The 22,354-nt window shown below is 41.9% G+C and overlaps 1 protein-coding gene across 1 annotated transcript in view; it reads right to left on the reverse strand.

Moving 5' to 3' along the window:
* The window catches only part of grik2 (glutamate receptor, ionotropic, kainate 2), a 291,149-nt gene that overhangs the window by 196,518 nt on the left and 72,277 nt on the right, over window positions 1-22,354 (reverse strand). The window contains exons 2-3 of the mRNA XM_076105397.1: window positions 3,547-3,714; window positions 1,177-1,435 (exon numbers count right to left, since the gene is read on the reverse strand). Coding sequence (XP_075961512.1) covers window positions 1,177-1,435; window positions 3,547-3,714 — 427 coding nt within the window. The remainder of the gene's footprint in view (window positions 1-1,176; window positions 1,436-3,546; window positions 3,715-22,354) is intronic.

A 22,354-nucleotide genomic window follows, 5' to 3' on the forward strand; every position in this document is an offset into this window, starting at 1 on the left:
ATAATCAATAAGGTTGGTCAATCAATTTCATCCAGACTAAATATCCATACAGTTATTGGATGCTTTAGCAAAGCATTTTGTACAGACATTCATGGTTCCCAGAGGATGATGAGTCCAGACTTTGGTGATCCCCTGACTTTCCCTCCAGCGCCAATATGAGGTTGACATTAACTGTTTTACTGTCGAGTGCATTGCCATGAATTATTGATTCCCAATAAGGATGAATTGAGATGTGAGCTTTAGTGACCGTCTGACCTTCCATCTTGCCCCATCATCAGGTCAAAACAGAACTTGCAACTTTGCAATACTTTGGTTTGTGACCCAATAACTGCACTAGCATTAATTGGCAGGCGTTATTATGCTAACACACAAAATGAATATGGTGAAAGTAGTAAACATTATACCTGGTAATTATAAGCACTGGGAACATTTGCAATGCTGACGATGTAGACAAATGTAGTGAAGCACATGAGATACTGTTGACCAAGATTATCTTCCATTGTTGTTTTTTTAGTAATAGCATTATCACACTCATCAGTGTCAGTGTGATTTGGAATGAGGTTCTCTTTCACCTCGAGTCTCTACAGGCCACACATGAACAAAGGTCAATCATTCGACCTTCACCAGGGTCACCATTTCTGAGTTGCATAACTTCCTTATATACGTTGCCTCATGGAGTGTGAGCACACTCAAAACTTCTGTAAATATCCATGTGTTTACAGTATGTGTGGCCTACCATGATTTTTATCATTTGATTTGTTAAAAAATGATTTTTATCACGTACTAAATTTTCCAGGAACTTCCAAATGTATTCTCTAGGGTCAGTTTCTGACTTCTGTTTGTTTGAAAGTTATTCATCATTCCAAAAGGAAAAGGCAAAGGTCTTGTCCTTGTTGAAATATGGTGTAGCGTTTTTGGTTGTCGTATGTATACTACTGTATGTCTGTAACTTGTATGTTCTCTATTTTCAGTTTGCTTCTACACGCAATACTGGTATCGTGTGACAGATTGGTAAACCTTTGCTTTTGTTTTCTCAAGATGCAGTGCATCCAGGAAATTCATCCACCCTAGTGACAATAATGATGATGAATTATTGGTTATTAAAAACTAATGGACAAGTTAGACGGATGGAATGAAAAAAACAGTTGTAAAAGTAGAAGAATATTTGTGGTCTTACCAGTGCTGTCATCATAAACCACAGTGACCGTCTTCCACTTGAAGAAGTGGACCAGGTCTAGGATGGCCCGACTGAGGGAAGAGAAGTCTGGATAGAGGCTAACGTAGAAGATGTCTCTGTTGTCCGATACTTGGTGCTTCCACTTAGTCTGGATATGTGGCACCCCCAGGGCATTGCAAATGGACTGGACCGCATTGGCCGAGGAACTGTGAGAGGGACCAAAGATGGCCGCCACCCCCAGAGAGAGCTGGTCGCAGGCTAAAGAGGAGGAATATTTGACAAGTTAGCTTTTTCCTACTGTGAAGCTGACAACCAGTGCCATGATCCCCACCAAACTATAGGAGATACTGTCTGATGTAAATAAGGCTTTTGTGAATTATGTCTGTATGCAACAACTCAGCGTTAAGGATATAGAATATGCTAACAGCATTTATTAGTTTTTATTCAACTTTTTTTAAGACTGTAAGTCTGTTGATATTCCATATTTTTCTTTTTGTCAACAAATCCCATGTGCAGAGCCAAACAAAAAATGAGTGTATTGTGGCAACAAGTAAAGCATGCATTAAGCCTGATACTGTAAATCTTCTTCCTTTGTGCCTTAAAGCTCCATTGTTGTCCAAGAACACATCAATAAGTCGCACTGTTGTACCAGCTGACATGTTCCTTCATCACCATGCACTCTGCTTTATGGTCTGTTTGACTCTAAATGGACCATAATGTACTAAATGAACATCATGCTGTATTGAAGAAGACTTGAAACTAGAGATTGAGACCATAAACTCATGTTTACAATGTTTACTGAGGTAATAAATCAAGAGAGAAGTAGAGTCATTTTCTCATAGACTTCTATACAACCAGAGGAGTCGCCCCCTGGTGGTTATAAAGCTATGGGCTCCCAGCCTGACTGCTTTAGTGTATTAGTATTAGTTATTGGTATCAATAATCATTAAGGCAAATGAACGCCATTTCAGTAAATCAACATTACAAAGAAGATAACAAACTTTGATACACCTTGAACTTTACTATCGCTATAGCTTCGCTGCCAGGAATATGAAATTGGCTGTGATCTGTCTACTAAGAACAACCTTATGGAAGTGATATGTGACATTTTTTCATTGTAAAGGAAGTAATTCAAATGAAATGTAATTGTAATTGTAATTGAATTAAGCTGAGAAAGATTCCATGTTCTCTAAGGGGTTGGAGGCTTCAGTTGTGATCCTTCTGTAATATCCAGTTAAAGCTAGATAATAATAAAGTCAATGATCATTCATTGTTAACAAAAATGTATTTTTACTTCTGCATTTCAAACATTGTGCAATGTGCTTCCAAGACAATACAGTCAGTTAAATATAGTTTAATCCCAGCTGCCTACATGGCTTAATACGCAAAAGGAAAATTGAATGAAAATGTATCTTTTTAAGAACGAGGCCGGTCCACTAAATTAATTTAGTGGGCCGTTACCGTTATGCTGCTGAATTTGCTTCCCTGCCAACTCCATGAACTCCATCCAGGAGGGAGGATGTAATAGACTTATGTAGCGGACTTAAGTTTTTCTTTGATGATACGTATATTTGTACGTCTTGGCCTAGAAAATTATCAAGAAAGTGCCTAAAAACTAGCTAGTTTTCCAGTTATTATATTAGTCAGGAAACAGGAAATAGTTTGGATGTGTATGCCCTGGAATCCCGTTTGCTGATCTGCCACTGAAAATAGTCCCCAACTAAAGCATAGTCCTCCAACATTCCTCCTGTTTGAGGAATGTTTGCATATATACGTATATATATATATTGATTACACAACCTCTGCTACATAGCATTTACATAGAAAGCTGAAGCAGTGAGGCAAAAGGTGTGACCAATTTGAGCTTGCTGTCATGAAATTGTGTTCAGGGGACATCCAAATAAGTGCACTGTCTTTGTATTAGCTCGACTGTGCACTCTAATCACCTTTTTAAAGGAGTTGGCTAAATCACTGATGCAGGATATAATGGCCCGTAATTGATAAGAGACTTGAAATGTCAGCCTGATGCACACACAAAACTGATAGATTATAGCAGTTTATTGGTTGTCTCTGGGGGCCAAACCGGTCTTTGAATTACTGCCGCTGAGTCATTACCTGGAACCAATCAATTCTCCTGTTTACATTTGAAGTGCTCAGCCATTTCTCCCTCGCCTGGTTATAATTGTCACAATCTAAGCCACTGCAGCTCACAAGCCTCGAACGGGGAATACATTTACAATGCAAAGCAGCTATGTCATAGCGTATGTGCACACACACATTCACTCGCTCAATATATACACAAACACACGCAGCAGCCGAGAGCATGCCAACACCAGAGGCAGATCTTCTGATCACAAACACAGAAATACCTTTCCTGGAGGCCTCAAAGCTGTCATAGATGTTTATCCTTTGGATGTCGTAGGTGAGCGTGGTGTTTGGCAGTAGGGTTCTGTTCCTGTTGATTGTGTTTAAAGCAAATTTAAAGGCTAGTTCCTCAGCACCTGATGGACCGCTTTCAATGGACTCGAATATCCCCCCTGTCAAAGGAAGAGAAACAACTGATTAGTTGATCAAAGTATCAAGGTTGAATTGTTTTGATTAGAAAAATGTGCTTTAACAGTACATTGTTTCGTTACAGTGCAAATCATTACAAAGCTTTTATTGTAGTTGCTACGTATAGCAGAGGGGGCAGAGCTTCAGGGCTCTGCAGACTTCCACATCAGTGTGGCTTTACAGGCTGTGGCTCATTAACTGCAGATCAGCTGGATGTACTAACATTACAACCAAACTCTTTCTCTGCAGCACATCGGGGACCGGGAGCCAAGCAATCTGAACGACCTAGCACAACAAACAGATACGTCCCGACAACACTCTACGCAGCAATGCCGGGAACCAAGCAATCGGTCCATGCATGCCGCAAAGACTAATTATAAATAGTTATAGTAATAGTTGTAAAAATAGGAATATTTAAATATTAATGAATTAATTAATTTAAATCCCTATGCATTTTGGCTCCGGCCTCTAGGGGGTTCTGTGAGTCCCCAGAAGCAACGCAAACTGTGATGTTTACAATACTTTGTCATTGGGCCTATCGGTTTATCCTGCCTATTCATCTGTCAAGACTCGACTCACGAGTCAATTCAAATCCTGTCACCCTCTATCTGACCAGCCCTGTCCAGGTCCTGGTAAGACACCTAACAAGCCAGCCCCCGACATGTCAACACAACTTGTTGCAAAAAAGCACATAGCTCTCTTTGGTTATGGGAACACTATAGGCCTATAAATAATAATATATATTTTATAGTAAAGGGAAAACTTTTCCTTAATACTTTATATTTTTGGACTATCTACACTCCAGTCTTTGAACGTACTTTTCTCTCTTCACTCAAAAATGTTCGCCTGGGAAGATGCACCACACTTATATAGAATGCCTTTCATGAGCACTCCAATACCATTTTTTCTGAGTATAATCATGCTTACATGTTTTGGGGAGAATTTTAAAATGATGGTAATATACATTAAAGTCTGTTGCAACTGTAGCTACACTATCATTTCTAAATAAATGTTCTTTTAACTCATGTTCATCAAAATACAAATATGGGAGAACCCTTGATAAATTAAGAAAATCTTTACGTCATAGCCATCAGTTTTCAATATCTTTTCTGACAATCTTGTTTGACATGGCCATCGATATTGGATAACACTGGAAAACCCTAGTATTACACTCAATAACTGCTTATTAAAGCCTTTGAGCACCCACAGAGGTGTTTTCAGCTAATCGGACTGATTAGACCTTTTTTTAGTACTATGTGGAGGTGCATAGACTAATTGAGTAACGTCTTCCTGAGTCTCCTGTTAGCTTCATTAAACCTGTTTGGCAGATTAAATTACACCTTTATCATTGTTATTGGCAGATGAAGATTGGTGACCTAAGAAATTCCCATCAAAGCTCAGACCCTCCTGCAGAGGTCTAATAAACCAGAATAAACCAAATCCATCTGTTTGGGTGTACAGAGGCTTCAACATCTAATGCCAAAATGTGTCTTAATAATTTCTCTGCATATGGCACCTATTGGGTTATGGAAGTAAGTTGTGCGCTGAAGAATCATACAATTCAGACATTTTCCCAGTAGTGGATGCTCTCACACACCAAATAGTCTGAGCCATCGCATTGCAGAGTCAGAAACGTAGTAAATTCACATTTCAGTGTTGCAAATGGGTAGAATACGATGAAATGGTTGACTAATGAATCCACAAATGTTTAATCAGGGTTCTGATCCTGGGGAGAACAGGAGGAAAAACCAACCCATGGCATCATGTTACTTTACACTCCTTTATTATTTATTAAATAAAAGACCACAGATTCAGTTTACAGGGGATACTATACATATAGAAGAATAACAAAAAGAGGCCGCTGCCACCCTCCACAAATCAACAAATCCATTCTTGCCTTCAGCTTACAGTGCACCAGGGCTGCTACAACAATCCAACTGTTGCATTGGCCAACATAAGTAGCTAAGCACTGCACGAGAAAAAATGGAAACGTAATTCAGAAAGAATGGACTGTCCAATTAGAATGTAATTTAGTCTTTCAAACGTTATCATTTATTTTCTACTTTTTCACTGTATGCATCCATTGCGTTACTGCCAGTTCATCACTCGCTTACATACAGTGGTAGATGACTGAAGATGAAGTTTAGAAATCATCATTTCACCAACGCAATGTAACTATTTTGGTTTTTAACGAGCCAAAGGGAGGAAATCATCCTTTTTATTTGTTGTGGCCAATAACAGATTAGCATAAACTAAATGAAATACAAAAAGATATATAAGAGAACTTTGTTGATGGTACATTCTGAGCAAAGACTTCAGTCAAAAATGTTTATTAAATGAATTACATTTCTCATAACCATTCTTTTTCTTTCTCCATTTCTAATGAATGTTTTGCGTGTTTTAAATGAATTTGGTTTCTTAATGGACAGCCAGAAATCACCTGAATTACTTTTGATGATAAAAATGATATTATAAATGATGATAACAAGCCAGCATCTGAAGTTATACAGAGCCTATTCTTTATCAAAATGCTTGAGTTTCTCTACACTGCTCTCCTTGTATTTTCATGTACAAGGGTTTTTATCTTTGCCTTTTTTTCATCCTGTGTGAGGCAGTCGCAGAGAGAATCACTACCTCCAAGTTGGAGTCCATGGTTCTCTGCCAGAAAACGGTGGATTGTGCCCGACAGGTTGTGAATGTGTCACTGCCCCACTCGTGTTCACAAGTGACGGTAAAATGGAGCGGGTGCAACGTCAACAGTGATGTGGCCATTGTACCGGACCAGTGAGTAGGGTGCAGAGCCAGTAGGCATAGCTCTCGATTTAACAGTCCATCTACGTTCAGACCCTCACTTATGGTCTTAAGCTTTGGGTCGTGACTAAATTATGAGAGATATTGTGAGGCACTCAGACATCCGGCGGGAGCTCGGACGGGGAAGGGTCATCTGATCAGGATGCCTCCTGGACCTCTCCTTTTAAAGGTTTTTAGGGCATGTCCAACTGTTATGAGGCCCTGGGGTAGACCCAGAAGAGAAGAGATTTTATATCTCTTCTGGCCTGGGGACGTCTTGGGGTCCCCCAGGAGAAGCTGGAAAATGTTGCTGGGGACAAGGATGTCTGGAATACCCTGCTATGGCTGCTGCTCCCTCGACCCAGCCCCAAATAAGCAGAAGATAATGGATGGAACAATGGATGGATGGAACTACGCAAGTTTTTAATATCATGACTCTCTATGGGAATGAGCTTCATGATAGCGATAGCAACTGGATCAAGGGAGGCCTGAATAACAATATGAGGCACTGTAAAGCACTTTCTTCGGGAAAGCCACAGAGGTGTGCTTAAGAGTGCGGGTCTCCACAGCTACAGCCCTCCAAGTGAATACTTCTGACAGCCAGCAGATGAATGGACTGAGAGGAGGCCTGGGGAGTTAAGAGTGTGTGTGTGGGGGGGGGTCGAGTTCTGAGATCAATGTACTCTGATTGGCCGGCGAATCAATCAATCAAGCCCTTGGGGAGCAGTGGAGAGCAACGGTGAGAGATTGAAGTATTTTGTTTGCGTTAGCCCTATGGCCTGGCCCTGCTTGCTGAGTGTCAGTCAGGGGAGCTTTATTTACTCCAACTACAAGCACTGAAGAACCCTCCTGATGTCTAGACGTAATCCATACACACCATTGCACGAGTACTGCAGGTCCTTCCTGCCACAAGCGATTACCACAGGACAGGCTGATTCTGATCGATGCTTCCTTATAGTGATTTCACCAATGGATTCTTTAGAAATGCTTTTTTTTCCCCAGGGGAATTTATTTTGTACTGGAGCTTAAAGCAAACATCTAAACAGAAAGACCTCTGACAGCATCAGCACTGTCGAGACGTTTCTTATTTCATTAGTATTCATCTCATGGGAGAGCCCTATTTTGCTTGCCATAATGAGTTTGAAGGAATTAATAAGCATCAGTTAAGCGAGATGTACTATAATTGGAAAGCTGAGCGTTTGGAATGGGTCCGTTCACAGACAAGAAACGCTGTATTCCTGCTGAGAAGCTCAGCGGTTCAATTGAAAGGAATCTGGCCTGTAAAAATGGAGATGAATCACTGCAGAGAGGTGAATCGGTGTTGGAGAGGTGACTGTCTAAGTAGGTAAGTTTGAATATGAATACACATGAGGTCTAATGAGAAAGTTGCTTGCTTGTCTCCATGGACACGGAGATATGGAAATTAAGCAGAATAAGGGAGATGAGGATAAAATGAAAGAGAGAAAATCTTCCAAAGCTTGTTCTCATCTTAATTAGAGTTAGTCTTGTGTTAGGACTGGGATTAGTTTTAATCATGAACATTTTCATAATGCAAAAAAGCCTATTTACTGTGATATTAAAATAGTTGGTTGACTGCATTTCCCCGATAGATATTTTTTCTAGAGAAACAATGTCCAAGCCTGGCAGGTAAGGCCCTGTGTTATGTTTACCGGAGCAGGACATAATAACTCTGAAGGCCTACAATGAATGTGCGCAGTGAACACAGGACTCAGGGAGACATTGTGCTTTGACAATGAATGCAACTGTAAAACATTCACTATGAAAGTACTGCAATGACTGCTTATACCAACCATCTTGCAAGATGGCGCCGTGCCAGCATGTTTTCATTTTTAGTCTTTTTTCACTCTTTCCTCTCTTCTTTTTGTTTTTTCCTGAACGTTTGGTGTAAGTTATGGTCAGACAACGGACCGTAACTTTTTCTCAACTTTTCTCATGGCTTTTCTGTTACTTTTCTCCCTCTTTGTAACGGAGAGGCACACACAATGAGTGTGGCCATTGTTTACTCCCGTGATCAGCTGATCGTGCTGAGTGAGCCGCCGCTGCTGCCCGGCGCCAGGCCTGAGATCCTGGAGGAACTGCGGAGAGGAGGAAGTACCGGCTATTCTAATGGGGAACGTGAGGCCTTTGGCAAATGAGACGGACGAGCTCGGCGCGCTGGTAAAGACTGAGAGGGACTTCCGTGAGTGTAGCGTCATGTGTTTCACGGAGACTTGGTTGCACGCGGATTTCCCGGACCACAGTGCGTCGGTGCCCGGCTTCAGGACTGTTCGGGCGGACAGAGACGTTGTACTGAGCTGTAAGAAGAGAGGTGGCGGGATTGCAGTGTATGTGAACGAGACGTGGTGCAACCCCGACCATGTGTGTGTGAAGGAACGCTTCTGTAGCCCAGACATTAAACTGTTAGCCGTGGGGATGCGGCAATATTATTTGCAGAGGGAGTTCTCATCCGCCATTGTTGTGGCTGTGTACGTCCCTCCATCAGCTGACCTACTGTATGCTAATGCAAAGGATGCATACAGTGCCACTGCCCTTCCCCCCCTTGGCAAGTCTGATCACAACCTGATCCTGTTAACAACCAAGTTTGTTCCTCTTGTGCAGAGGCTGCCTGTGACCACCAGGACTGTGAGGAGGTGGTCTCAGGAGGCTAATGACGCCCTGCAGGACTGCTTTGAGTCAACAGATTGGGATGTGCTGTGTGGACCACAGGGGGAGGACATCAACAGCATGACGGACTGCATCACAGAATATATTAAATTCTGTGAGCACGACACCATTCCATCCCGGACTGTGCGCTGCTTCCCCAACAACAAGCCATGGATCACCAGTGACCTGAAAGATCTTCTTAGTTCACAGCCCTAATCTGTCTCCTCCACACACCACACCTCACAAACACTTCGGCTGCCTCCCCCCTGGTGAGCCGCATGGACTCGGAGCCCTCCACTTCAAAGGGCTCTTCCACCACTGACACCATGACCATCATCCCCCCCTCTCTGTGACAACTGGCCAGGTTAGGAGACAGCTGGAGAGACTACCTAAGAAGACGACTCCATCTGGCCTCAACGACTACCGACCAGTTGCCCTCACATCACATGTGATGAAGGTGCTGGAGAGGATGGTCTTGGCCCACCTCCGACCGCAGGTGAAATCCTCACTGGACCGCCTGTAATTTGCATACCAGCCTCATGTCGGGTGTATAAAGGACGGACGGGAGGAGGAGTACAGGGCAGTAGTGGATGACTTTGTGGAGTGGGCCGGTAGAAATCACCTGCTTCTGAACGTGGCCAAGACCAGAGAGATGGTGGTCGACTTCAGGAGGAAGACGACGGCTCCACAACCGCTGAGAGTTCTGGGAGAGGATGTGGACATGGTGGAGGAGTACAAGTTCCTGGGTGTCTCCATCGACAGCAGACTGAACTGGAAGACCAACATCAACGCTGTGTACAAGAAGGGGATGAGTCGACTCTTTTTCTTGAGGAAACTTCGATCCTTCAACGTGTGCAGCAAGATGTTGGAGATGTTCTATCAGTCTGTTGTGGCCAGTGCACTTTACTTCACTGTAGTCTGCTGGGGGAGCAGCATTGGAGCCGGAGACACCAACAGACTTAACAAACTAGTTAAGAAGGCCGGCTCCATCATTGGCTGCAAACAAAACAATGTGGAAAAGGTGGTGGAGAGGAGGACACTGAAGAATTATTATCCATATTGGATAACCCGGACCACCCTCTCCATCACCTACTGCAGGGACAGACTGATCCAGCTCCGCTGTCACAAGGACAGATACAGGAGAACATTCCTGCCCACTGCAATAACACTCTATAACAAATCACCTCTGGCCAGATCATCCTCCACATAACTACACACTGCTACACTGTTGTTGCTGCTTTTGGCAATCTTTTGCACTAATGTTTAGTTTAGTTTACCTACTTAGTTAATTTAATACCATTCTATTTTATTGTATATACACTGTGCATTTTTTCTGCATTTTTTTAAACTTTATTTTCTTTAAATCTAATACGTGACTTCAGACGGCCGCTCTGTAGGTCTGATAACGCCGCTGGACACGCTGCTCACTAATCGCTCCAATAACAGCTGCTTCCTCCGTAATAATGCAGACTTTAACTGAACAACAGCTGCTAGTAAAGACAACAAGGTCAGCAACACCTGACCGTAAATAAAAATGTTTTAATATTTTGTCAACTAAAATGTGCATCACATCCTATTACACCTGTCAAGCGCTTTTCCCTGCAGGTGGCTAATCATGATTTGCAGACCCCCGCCCTCGGTAAACTATCAATGGATAAATCCAAAAAAAGAAAAGTCACGGAGGGAAATAGAGTTATTGTTATTGAGTTATTGAGACGTATTAATTAGCTTTCACTGCCATCGATGCTGGCTTACTGTATGCTTGATATGTGCAAAAAATGTAATGTTGAAAGACACTTCCAGAACAAACACACAGCATTTGCTGAAAAGTATCACGCTGGAGATGATTTCTCAACTGCTGCAGCAAACTGAGCAAGTTTTTTTCTCCTCTTCATAAGAGTTTGATATTGTTATAACAGGTAAAATAGCAATAACATGTCAATAATTGTCTTTATTCTTCTTCATAAATACAGTACAACAAACTATAGTTTTTGTATATATATAATATAACTATGTATAAAACTTTATAAGCTGTGATATCAAATAGCTTTTGCGGCTCCAGACAAATTTTATTTGGTGGAAAATAGGGCAAAGTGGCTCTTTGGATAGTAACGGTTGCCGACCCCTGGGACAGAGGAACGGACAGAAATAGGATGCAACCACATGGTAGTCAATATAAACAGATTACTGACCCGCAAGTACACGCTCGAGAAGTCTTTGATTGACATCTGGCTTGAAAAAGTCGCCCTGTTACCTTTGTTCGCCCTAGCCTTCGTTTGCCCGACACTTGGAAGCTGACGCTTCCAGCCACCAGCAGTGCTGTGTTGCATATGCTATTTTATTACCCAGTGTCACGTCCGAGGGGCAGATCTGAGACTCAAGCGCAGACACAGACACTGGAGACGAGGTGAAGTTGAAAATAAGGTTTTTTACTTAAAAAGTCCAAAACAAAAACTGAAAGCGACTCCAAAGGAGCAGGCAAAAATCCAAAATCACAAAAAAAGGCAAATGTACAAACTAGGAGCAAACGCTGGAGCACCGACCAAACACGAGGGAGACAAAATACGGGAACAGACAGGGGAACGAACAAGGACGATCTGACAACCAGAACAGGGAAAGCAGGGGAGTATATATGTGTGGGGTGATGAGAAGATTGAAGGCAGCTGGTTGGACTGGGCAGGTGAGTAGGATGAGTGCAATCAGGGGAAACACACAGAGACAGAGACACAGGAACACAGGGGGCAAAGTCTAAACCGTGACAGTGCCCCCCCCCCTCAAGGGACAGATTGCCAGACGTCCAAAGTTCAAAAAACACCAAACAGGCTGGGTAGAGGGGGTCCGGAGGAGGGACGGCCCAACATCGAATAGGGTGGGTAGAGGGGGTCCGGAGGAGGGACGGCCCAACATCGAATAGGGTGGGTGGAGGGGGTCCGGAGGAGGGACGGCTGGATCCAACCCGCCACAGGGCTCTGGGGGACGGGCAGGAGGGCGGTCGGACAGGAAGGAGGGATCTGGACACAGGATGTCGGGTGGGCGACCTGACTGCCGGAGTTGCTCTGGACCCAGGCGCTCAGGCGGATGGGCAGAAGGGCTCAGGGGGATGAAGTGATGGCCCAGTGGGGTAAGGGACTGGAGGTCGCTGCATCACGGAGGTGGCAGCGGCAGAAACTGGAGGTTGCTGTCCGACACATGTCCGTAACCTCTGCTAATGCGGTCTTCCGCTTCGGTTCTGCGGGTGCTCAGTGTATCCAGCATCGTCTTCAGTCCAGAGATAGATTGGTTAATTTCTCCGGTTTTAGAGTCGAGTTTACTGGAGAGAGCTTGATTACGTTTTGTATCTCTTGAATAATGAGGGAGTCTTTAACACCGCCCAGGTGCTCTTGTGCCGCCGCCGCCATGACATGAACTTCTTCGTCGCTATTCTTGGGAGTTGTTTTATCAATATATGTCAGAGTTTGCTCACCAGCTGAGTTTAGTTGTTTGTTTCTGGTTCTTCGGACCATAATAAAGCTGTCCGACCAGGTTGGGACTGAGTTTGGGTGTTTTAAAAGGTTTTAAAATGGATTTGTTTGAAGAGCCTCTGGGACAGCGTCTACCTAGCTTCGCTGCATCACGTGACCCCTACAGGGCCTTCTCCATTGCTGCCCCGTTCTTCTGGAACTCTCTCCCAGCACGTCAGACATTCTCCGTCACTCACCACTTTCAAAACTGCACTTAAAACTCAACTATTTAAATCTGCTTTTAACCTGTGAAGTTAGTTATGTATGTTTTTGTGCTGTTCCTTCCGGTTATGTTATCTATTTTGCTTATATTGTAATTGCTTTCATTAATTTCTGATTTTACCATGTAAAGTGATATAAAATCTAAAATGTATTATTATTATTATTACTCGTAAAACTGCTTCAAAACACCTGCACCCAATACCAATACGGCAACGTGTCGTTAACGTCTCAACATTTTAGCCTAACAAGCTGCCAAGATACAAGGGCAGGCACACTTAAGGTGAGCTGGCCTTTAAGGTAGACCAGCGCTTTTTGTCCTATAAGTGATTTTGTGATTTTGTCCAGCTTTTATATTTCTAATATTCCGTTAACTATTTAACTAATAGCATTGTTAAATGGTTAATTATAAACATCCCTACTGCAAACTATGCTCTGTTTGTATCAGAAACACAATGTTGAACGTTAAATCATCTGATGAAAATAAAACATGTTTTCAAAGTCAGTGTTAGAACTGAGTACTCAATCGGCAAGTACTCAGATGTAAGTACTTGGTCTTTTTAAAAAGTGGTATCGGTGCATCCCTAATTTATGTCATTAGGTAAAAGACTAACTTAGATGAAGATCAGGCTATATTTTAGACCAAATTCATAAATTAATGCAATTAATTCCAAACAGTTCACTCTCTTTTTCTTGCCACTGTAAATAAGCTCTTACGAAGCTGAACAGTCAGTGCAGTCTTGTGTGTATATGTGAGTGAATAAACCGCCTACGGTAACAGTCCTTTATGCTGCCGTACCGGGAGCCAGAGAGCCGTGATCAGTCAAGAGAGAAATCCATCAGCACTTCATCAATCTGATCAAATGACAGTGGACACACAGTGACCACAGAACTCGCAGCCGTCGCCACCTTCTCTACTTATCCCAAGGATTTGTTGAAGCGTAACATTCCCAACAGACAGAGAACTCTCTGAAAATAAAACATATATGTTCAAACATTGTCTCCATGATTGATCAGAGAGAGTACTTTAGCAATAAGCCACTCAGGGCCGAGTGTCTCAGCCCTGAGTGTACTGGCGGGAGGTTGAACAGCTGGTCCTCTGGTGTGGTCAGAACAACCTGGAGCTGAACAGGCTCAAAACTGTGGAGATGACAGTGGACTTCAGGAGGAAGCCCCCCAACACTGACCCCCCTCACCATACACAACAACACTGTATCCGCTGTGGAGACCTTCAGGTTTCTGGGATCCACAATCTCAAGGACCTGAAGTGGGCTCCCAACATCGACAATAAATCAGTCATATTGCACTACCTCTGTTTGCACTACTGTATTTTATATATATACATACACACTTTTGTGTGGGATATATTTATACTTATATTGTATATAGCTGTTAAATGTCCTTGTTTTTCTTATATTTCTCTTGTTTATTGTATATATTTCATATGTGTGTATGTACGATGAGAGTAATGTGTAACCGGAGTCAAATTCCATGTATGCGCATGCATACATGGCCAATAAAGCTGATTCTGATTCTGATTTGAAAAATGCTAAGGGGTGTTGTTAGGCCTGATGCCAAGTGGAGAAAAACAGCTGCTCAAAAATCACTATGAATGACAAGTTGCTTTTGATTCTTCTATAATAGAAACAATATACAATAATCAATACACAGTCAGGACACAAATGTTCAAAACACTTAGTGCTCTTGTGGCAATTAATTCAACACAATTTGGCTAAGTAAAATAACATGTTACAGTTTCTCATGAATCTTTGAAAACTATATCTTCAGAGATTTGTATTGTTCTATTTGTTGCAGCACCTTTACGTCATTATATTTCAGAGCAAGCCGCTGTGTTTTACACTCATTTCTATTCATATTTTTTGATACATGCAGTCACTTTGCAGATAAATATTTTTACAATCTTTTAAATGTAGGACTTTAGCTTGTAATGGAGAATTTCTTATTTGTGGTTATGTTACCTTTATTTAAAGATGCTCAATACAAAATTTGGAGCATATCTATTGGCTCCACATACGGCTCTAAAAATGGCGACGGCTGAGCCAATGGCTAGTAGCTAACAGTGCTAACAACAACAACAGTGCTGACAGAGCTAAAAGTGTTTAGCTGAGGGGGAACCAGACGGTGGGCACTATGCTTCTGACAACACCTTGGGTCCATTACTATGCCAATAAGATTAATTGGATTATATTTACAGGGAGTATAAAACATGTTCTCTGTATCGCCAATTAATTGAAATTAAAATACCAATAAATTGCGTGAGAAATGTCTTTAATCCTTGATTTTTGGGTTGCTAGAAAAAAAATTAACTAAATAACAATGACTGATACATTTGAGTTGTACAGATGAAAACAAGCATAATCCAATGAATCCTGTTTTCATGTACGTATTTTGCTTTGTTAACAGCTTTCTTTGAAAACCAGACGTAGTCCAACTTGTATTCATTCACTAACTTTGTTAAGTCTGTCGCTATGGTCAGCTTGATCTGGACTTATTGATGCATTTACCCTGAGTGTCAGTATATTCTATACACTTCAACTTTAGCGTCAGCTGACTTGACCTTGGAGTCATCAATGCATGCTGGCATTGTGCTCCTGAGCTCTGATAAGCATCACAAGTAATAATAGGAAGCAACCTTTATGTCTTCTCAAGATAATGATTGGATTATCTCGTTATCTCGAGATAACAAAGTTTGTTTTCTCAAGATAACAAAATAATTGACTTGTGATCTCGAGATAACACCAGTAACAAAAACAATTGCTAGCACCGGCCTACCGACGTACAGAGGCCACACATGTTCATCAGGCAGAATACAACATATGTCAGCATGTGATATAATTCAGCCCACATGTGTCCAACTGTGACTTACTCTTACATCAATGCTACACATGCACATTGGTGGTACAGCTGTGCTCTTTCCCATATCAACAAAAATAAGGTTGGGAGACATTTTCTCTGATGTTAGCATCTGCTGGCTTGATGTAAAACTGTTATTGATGTGTTGTCAGACCATCTTTTCAACCTTTATGTGATTTGTGTGAAAATCTTGTCATTCTGTCCTGAAAACAGGTATATTGAGACGCATGGCTTCCTGCTGTCATTGACACCTGCAAATACCGTCATGTTTGCTTTGTGCTTTCATCATATTTGTGTTTCACTTTATTCTAAACGGGGGCTTGATGTTAGCACTGAGGATTTTACAACAACCTGAAACCAAATGTCTATCTTAATCTTAAAATAAGACTTTTCAGGGAAGATAACAGAATTGTCAAGTTCTAGAGTGTTATAATAACAAGTGTATTAACAAGGCTCTTGTATCTATGAAAGCTGTAATGAGTCTGTAGCACCAATAAGGGTCTGCAGAATGTAATATTACCCTCGTATCCAGTGAGCACAGTGACTGACAGGTGCCCTGAACCACAGAATATTGATTCCCTGGTGGATCAAGACACAACAAACACATTTCAGACGAATCCATTAAGTCCCTTTCCTGTCTGTATGGACATATGTCCTTGTAAGCAAATAGCCATGTTTTAATCAGGCCATGCATCAAACCCTTTTCCCATCACATTCTCCCCAATCGATTGAACCCCCTCAGAAGTTATGAATGATTAATTATGACACTGGTCGTAGCATTGAAGTCAGTGTAATCATTACAACCATACATAACATAAAAGTCAGAGCTTGGCAGGGGGATATTGACATTAGCAGAAATCTGTACTTCCTTTTCAGGAGCATTTCATGTTATACAAGAAGGTACGACACAGTATGTGGTACGATAGAGACATAATGAATCACTACAGGACCCAAAAACATAAAAAAACTAAAAATCAGTCAGTCTTAAAGTCTCAATGAAACAGAAGTTAGAGCATCTTTAGCTTCTGTACTGAAGTGTTCCTCAGTAAAACAGAACGTTTGAATGGTAAATAGTTACTAGAGGGATTACAAGCAGGTGGATACGGAGCTGAAAAGGACTGCGGCTCAACTGTGGCTCAGTGGTAGAGCAGCATCATCCTTCAATCAAAGGATCAGCGGTTTCATCCCCGGTTCCGCTAGTGTCGATGTGTCAAGACACTTAACCCCAAATTCCCAGTGTTGTCCAGCTTTTATTTATTTATATTTAATATTCCTTTAAGTATTTAACTGATAGCATTGTTAAATGGTTAATTATTAACATCCCTACAGCAAACTGCTCTGTTTGTATCAGGAACATAATGTTGAATGTTAACATCATCTGATGAAAATAAAGCATGTTTTCAAAGTCATTGTTAGTCATTCGCATTAACCCTCACATGGTCACCCATGGATGTCTGTATCAAATTTCATGGCAACTCATTGAAATATTAGTGGTGGACCAAACAGCCACCGCACTAGTATGACTAAAAAGTCAGGATCACCTGTCCACTGCACAAAAATAATAAAATTTCATTTTTTGGGAGAGCTTGAATATGCCCAGTGAGCAGCAAATGTAAAATAAAATGAACCTTAGTAACATTAAAATTAATTAATTAATTAATTGTTTGGGTGATCAACTAATCTGTCAAATAGTCGATAGATTAATCAATGAAGTGAGTCACTAGAAGACTGTGTGGCCTATTTGATGCATGTGCTAACCAGTCAATTGGTAGCATGAATTCTGTTTGTTTGCTAAAATGGTTTGTCTGTTGCACTCCTGCTCCTCCTTCTTCAGCGGGTAAAGGCCATGTTGAGCTAAGACACTCAAAGACTTTGAGGCTCAGCAGAGTTCAAAGACAGATTTACACAGAATGTTGATATAAATATCAGAGTTCCACATTCAAATTGATTTTATCACAACAGTAACAGTGGACTTCCATAGCTCAACAAATCTGCCTCTGAAAGATAAGACATTTGTGCGGGGGCGGGGCTGGAAGTGACCAGTTGGTTGTATATGGTCTCAATTTTCTACAAAGCAAAAATCTAGACCATCTACAACCACCCGGCCCTCCGCCCGCTCATCCTCTCTGTCATTAACTCCTCCCTGTCTACTGGCTCTGTCCCTCCTGCCCAGGAACACCCATTCTCAAAAAGCCTGGCCTTGACCCTGACATCCACAACAACTACAGATCCATCTCCAATCTCCCTTTTCTGTCTAAAATACTGGAACGCCCACCAACTCAAAACCCACCTCAACTCGAACCAACTGTATGAACCCTTTTAATCTGGATTCAGATCTCATCACAGCGCAGAAACTGCCCGAATCAAAGTCACCAACGACCTCCTCCTCTCCTCTGATGAACACTCCCTCAACATCCTAATACTACTCGACCTCAGTGCAGCCTTTGACACCATCAACCACTCCATCCTCCTTTCCCGTCTCGAGTCCTCCCTCCACATTACTGGCACAGCCCTCTCCTGGTTCAAATCATACCTCTCCGACCGTGAACAGTTCATCAGCATCAATAAATTCAAGTCTGACACAGCCCCAGTCTCTCAAGGTGTCCCTCAAGGATTGGTACTTGGTCCCTTCCTCTTCATCCTCTACCTGCTCCCCCTTGGCGACATCATACGCCACTATGGTTTCCATTTCCACTGCTATGCTGATGACATCCAGCTCTACATCTCCACCAAATCCATCACCCCCACCACCCACTCCACCATCACCAACTGCCTCACAGATATAAAAACTTGGATGCAAGCCAACTTCCTCAAACTCAACAGCGACAAATCTGAAATCCTCATCATCGGCCAGTAGTCCAGTCGAGAGGTCTGTAACATCATCCTGTACGGCTCATCCACCAAAATCATCAACAAACTACAATACAGAACTCAGCTGCCCGTCTGCTCTCCCACTCCCACACCAGAGATCATATCACCCCAGTCCTTCAGAACCTCCACTGGCTCCCCCATACAGCAAAGGATCCAGTTCCAGATTCTCCTCATCACATACAAAGCCCTTCACAACCTCACCCCTTCATACCTTTCTGACCTCCTGGCATCGACACGCTCCCAACCGCAACCTCAGATCCGCCGACGCCAACCTCCTTACCCCCCCTACTCTGTCCACTTTCAAAACGTCACTTAAAACTCATCTATTTAAATCTGCTTTTAACCTGTGAAGCTAGTTATGTGTGTTTTTGTGCTGTTCCTTACTGTTATGTCATCTATTTTGTTTATATTGTAATTGCTTCTTTTGTTTCTGTTTTTCCAATGTAAAGTGCCTTTGAGTACTACAAATAAAATATATTATTATTATTTGTTTTCACATGAATGTTACAGTTCCTCAAACTGGCCATAACGCTACTACTGACATTAAGATCAATACTTAGGATGTCACAATCAAAGAGCAGAGAAAAGATGAGCACCTTCTATTTTATTTGATTGGTCTTCTGCCTGGACAGGGTTAAATGCAAAGATGGCTTCTGTGCTCCTCTGAACCCCTTGAGCGAGTTCATGAGCAACATGTCAGCCTGATCCTTATCCATGAAGTGAATAAAGGCCCCATCTAATCCCGCCTCACTGGGCTGCGACTTAACTGAGGGCCCTGCAAGGCTATAGGCTGGCCTTTCCCACGTCTCTGGCAGGCCCGGCAAACACCAGGCATCATCCATCTCAATTTTCTCTCTCTCAAAAAAAAGACAGAAATTAATAATAAATCTTGCTTCAGCTCATCTGTTGAGTGAAAATTATTTATGAGGAAAAATGCCTTAGCTCCCCCCGGCACCTCCACCCACCCTCAGCCCTCACTCCCTGTCTGTTGTTGACAGTTTGATGGTGATCAGTGTCAGAATATCAGTGCTGCGAAACGGGAAGCGTAGCATGACGAGCTCCGAGAGCATGTTCCATCTTTATCACAGCTGAGGCTCTGCTGCAGTAGACAAGGTTGGGGGAGAGAGGGAGTGTTGGAGGGCAGGAAGAGACCAGATGGAGGCGATAAAGAAAACATGCAATGGGCAATGAATGAATGAGGGAAAGGGGAAGTGATATTGATGAGACAACATAAGAAGACTTGTGGCTAAAAGCTCAGCCAACCAGCTGTGTTGCACTTGGTGGGACACAATATGCTTCAAACAGAGTGCTTGGGATCATCTTACACCTTCTGCAACTCTTTTCTGACAGTGGAACCGGGGAAAGCTACATCTGACAGTTTATGTAACTTTTGGAAACAGACAATTTGACAGTCAAACTCAATTCATGCAGCAACTGACCAGGTGTGCAAAGGTGAGATTGAACTTCTCTCTCAAGCTCTCTTCACACAACTATTTTCGTCACGTTTGGCTTGTACAAAGTTTAACAGCATAATGCTCTCAGGGAGAAACTGTCCAAAGGTGTGCTATTCTTATCCTCAATTGTATGGTTTATCGCATCAAGAGAAGGCAAGCAAAATGCACATAATTCCTGGGGAGATCAAGGAAATTTAGGTGGGATGCCGCCAGAAGAGGCAATGACGACAGTTCATTCGACCTCTTGAGTGTTGCCATTCAGAACATCTAAAATAACTAGACCTAGTTCATTTGAAGCATATTGAATCCTTTAAGGCAGGGGTCTTCAACGTTTTTCAGGCCAAGGACCCCCAAACTGATAGAGAGATGGAGCAGGGACCCCCGACTATATATATTGTATAAAATTGTGTTTTATATTAAATGGGCCTAGTACCATGTATAAACATACCTCTTTATTGTGCATTCAATACTAAGCTATTCAAATAATACACAGGTTCATATATTCATGTTTTTATTTTAAACATGTGCAAGGTACAGTGAGTAGGGAGGCCATGCCACTGCCATTTATAAACACACCTTGTCAGCTGATACCAATGCCAATATCAACATTGTCTGTCAATTGCAAGATAATCATGCATACAAGCTATTCAAATTGACGTTTTCATTTTAAACGTGGAAACGAAAAATGAGTGATGGCCTATTAGTGCCACTGCCATGCATAAAGATACCAGTTATCTTTCATACAATACTGAATTATTAAAATAATGGACAGATTCATGTTTAGAGAATTTTTATTTTTATTTTTTTTAATTGTCTAATCAACCAAAAATTTCGCGGACCCCCTGCAGTACCTCCGCGGACCACCTGGGGGCCGCGGACCCCCTGTTGAAGACCTCTGCTTTAAGGCTAGTTCAGTTATGTCCTTCCAGAATTTAGGGCATAATTGTTGCCCCATTATGATGCATTCCTCCTTCACATACAGCCCTCCGAGGAGGAGGAGGTTCCTGTATTGGCAGGGAGAAAGCATGCATGCCTTTTAGGCGCCAGTATACTCCAATCTGCAAGTGCCTCACGGATGGTTAAACCGTGACTGAAAGCCCATCCCCCGCACCTTTTCAACAACGGACTCAGTCAATTCCTCTAACTTTAAAACCTTCAATCAATATTCACGGCCACTTCGCGGTCTTTGAAGGTGAAACAGTAAGCAGGGTTTGAGCTTCTCTCTCAACTTCTCTTTTTGCATTCTTCATAAAACTACTTCTGGCACCTTTTGTGGTAAAACCAATGCAACACTGTTAACGTTTTTTCTCAGTCAGATCAGAATTGAAATTCTAAAAACTACTTGCTCAACCTCCACATCATCTTGTGCACATCATAACAGCAATTTCTCATTCTTTTGAACAAATTGTAAATGCTTTGGCAAATGATTTATGTTAAATTGTCTGCTGTTTCCTACATTATCAATTGCTTATGTATTGTTGATCAAAATGTAATACTGGTTCTCTGTTGAATAGTCCTAAGTCACAATAAATGAATACAAAAATTAAATTAAATAAGCCATTGCAAAGCAGTTCAACCAGTAGTCATAATTTGTCAAGCATCTCATATACATTTCTAATCGACTATATTTATAAATATGTCCTGAATTGATGAATTGCTCGCGTTGAATCTTGACTTACACTAATGAAGGGGAATGTGTGAAGCAGCAGTGATCAACCAGTTCTCAATAAAATATTGTGTTCCATTGTGCTGTGCGATGCTGTAAAATGTGTTGTTTTTTTATGCTTCTCAATGACATGATCTGTCAACAAATTACAGTACAAACTGTAAAGGCTTCCTTGTGAATCCTGTCCAGTCTCCTCAAATACATTTTTCCAAGTATGTTACAATAATGTGGGACTTTTTGCTGTTAAAATTGATAAATGCCATACAAAAAAAGTATAGCCTGGTGAATTTTCCCTCATTGTCATCTAAACCTGAAAATACTGACAGAGTACACTGTTTATTGACAACATGGCTAAGAATTTAGACTATCTGGTTTGCAAACAATGACACAAGGACATGTCAGTCTGATTATACTGACATGTTCGTTAATAATGTTAACTAACATGTCAGTATAATCAGACTGACATCGATATTAAGTTAATATCGATGTTTACTTTTAAAAGTGAAGCTTAGGATTTTGAGCAACTGACAGGCTTTTGTAGGTAATCTACCTTCCCTCCCAGAGAAGCTGTCTGAAGGTGACCTTT

Source organism: Anarhichas minor, unplaced genomic scaffold, assembly GCF_050575085.1.
Source record: "Anarhichas minor isolate MPS153535 unplaced genomic scaffold, ASM5057508v1 ptg000032l, whole genome shotgun sequence".
In the NCBI taxonomy this organism is placed as follows: Eukaryota; Metazoa; Chordata; class Actinopteri; order Perciformes; family Anarhichadidae; genus Anarhichas; species Anarhichas minor.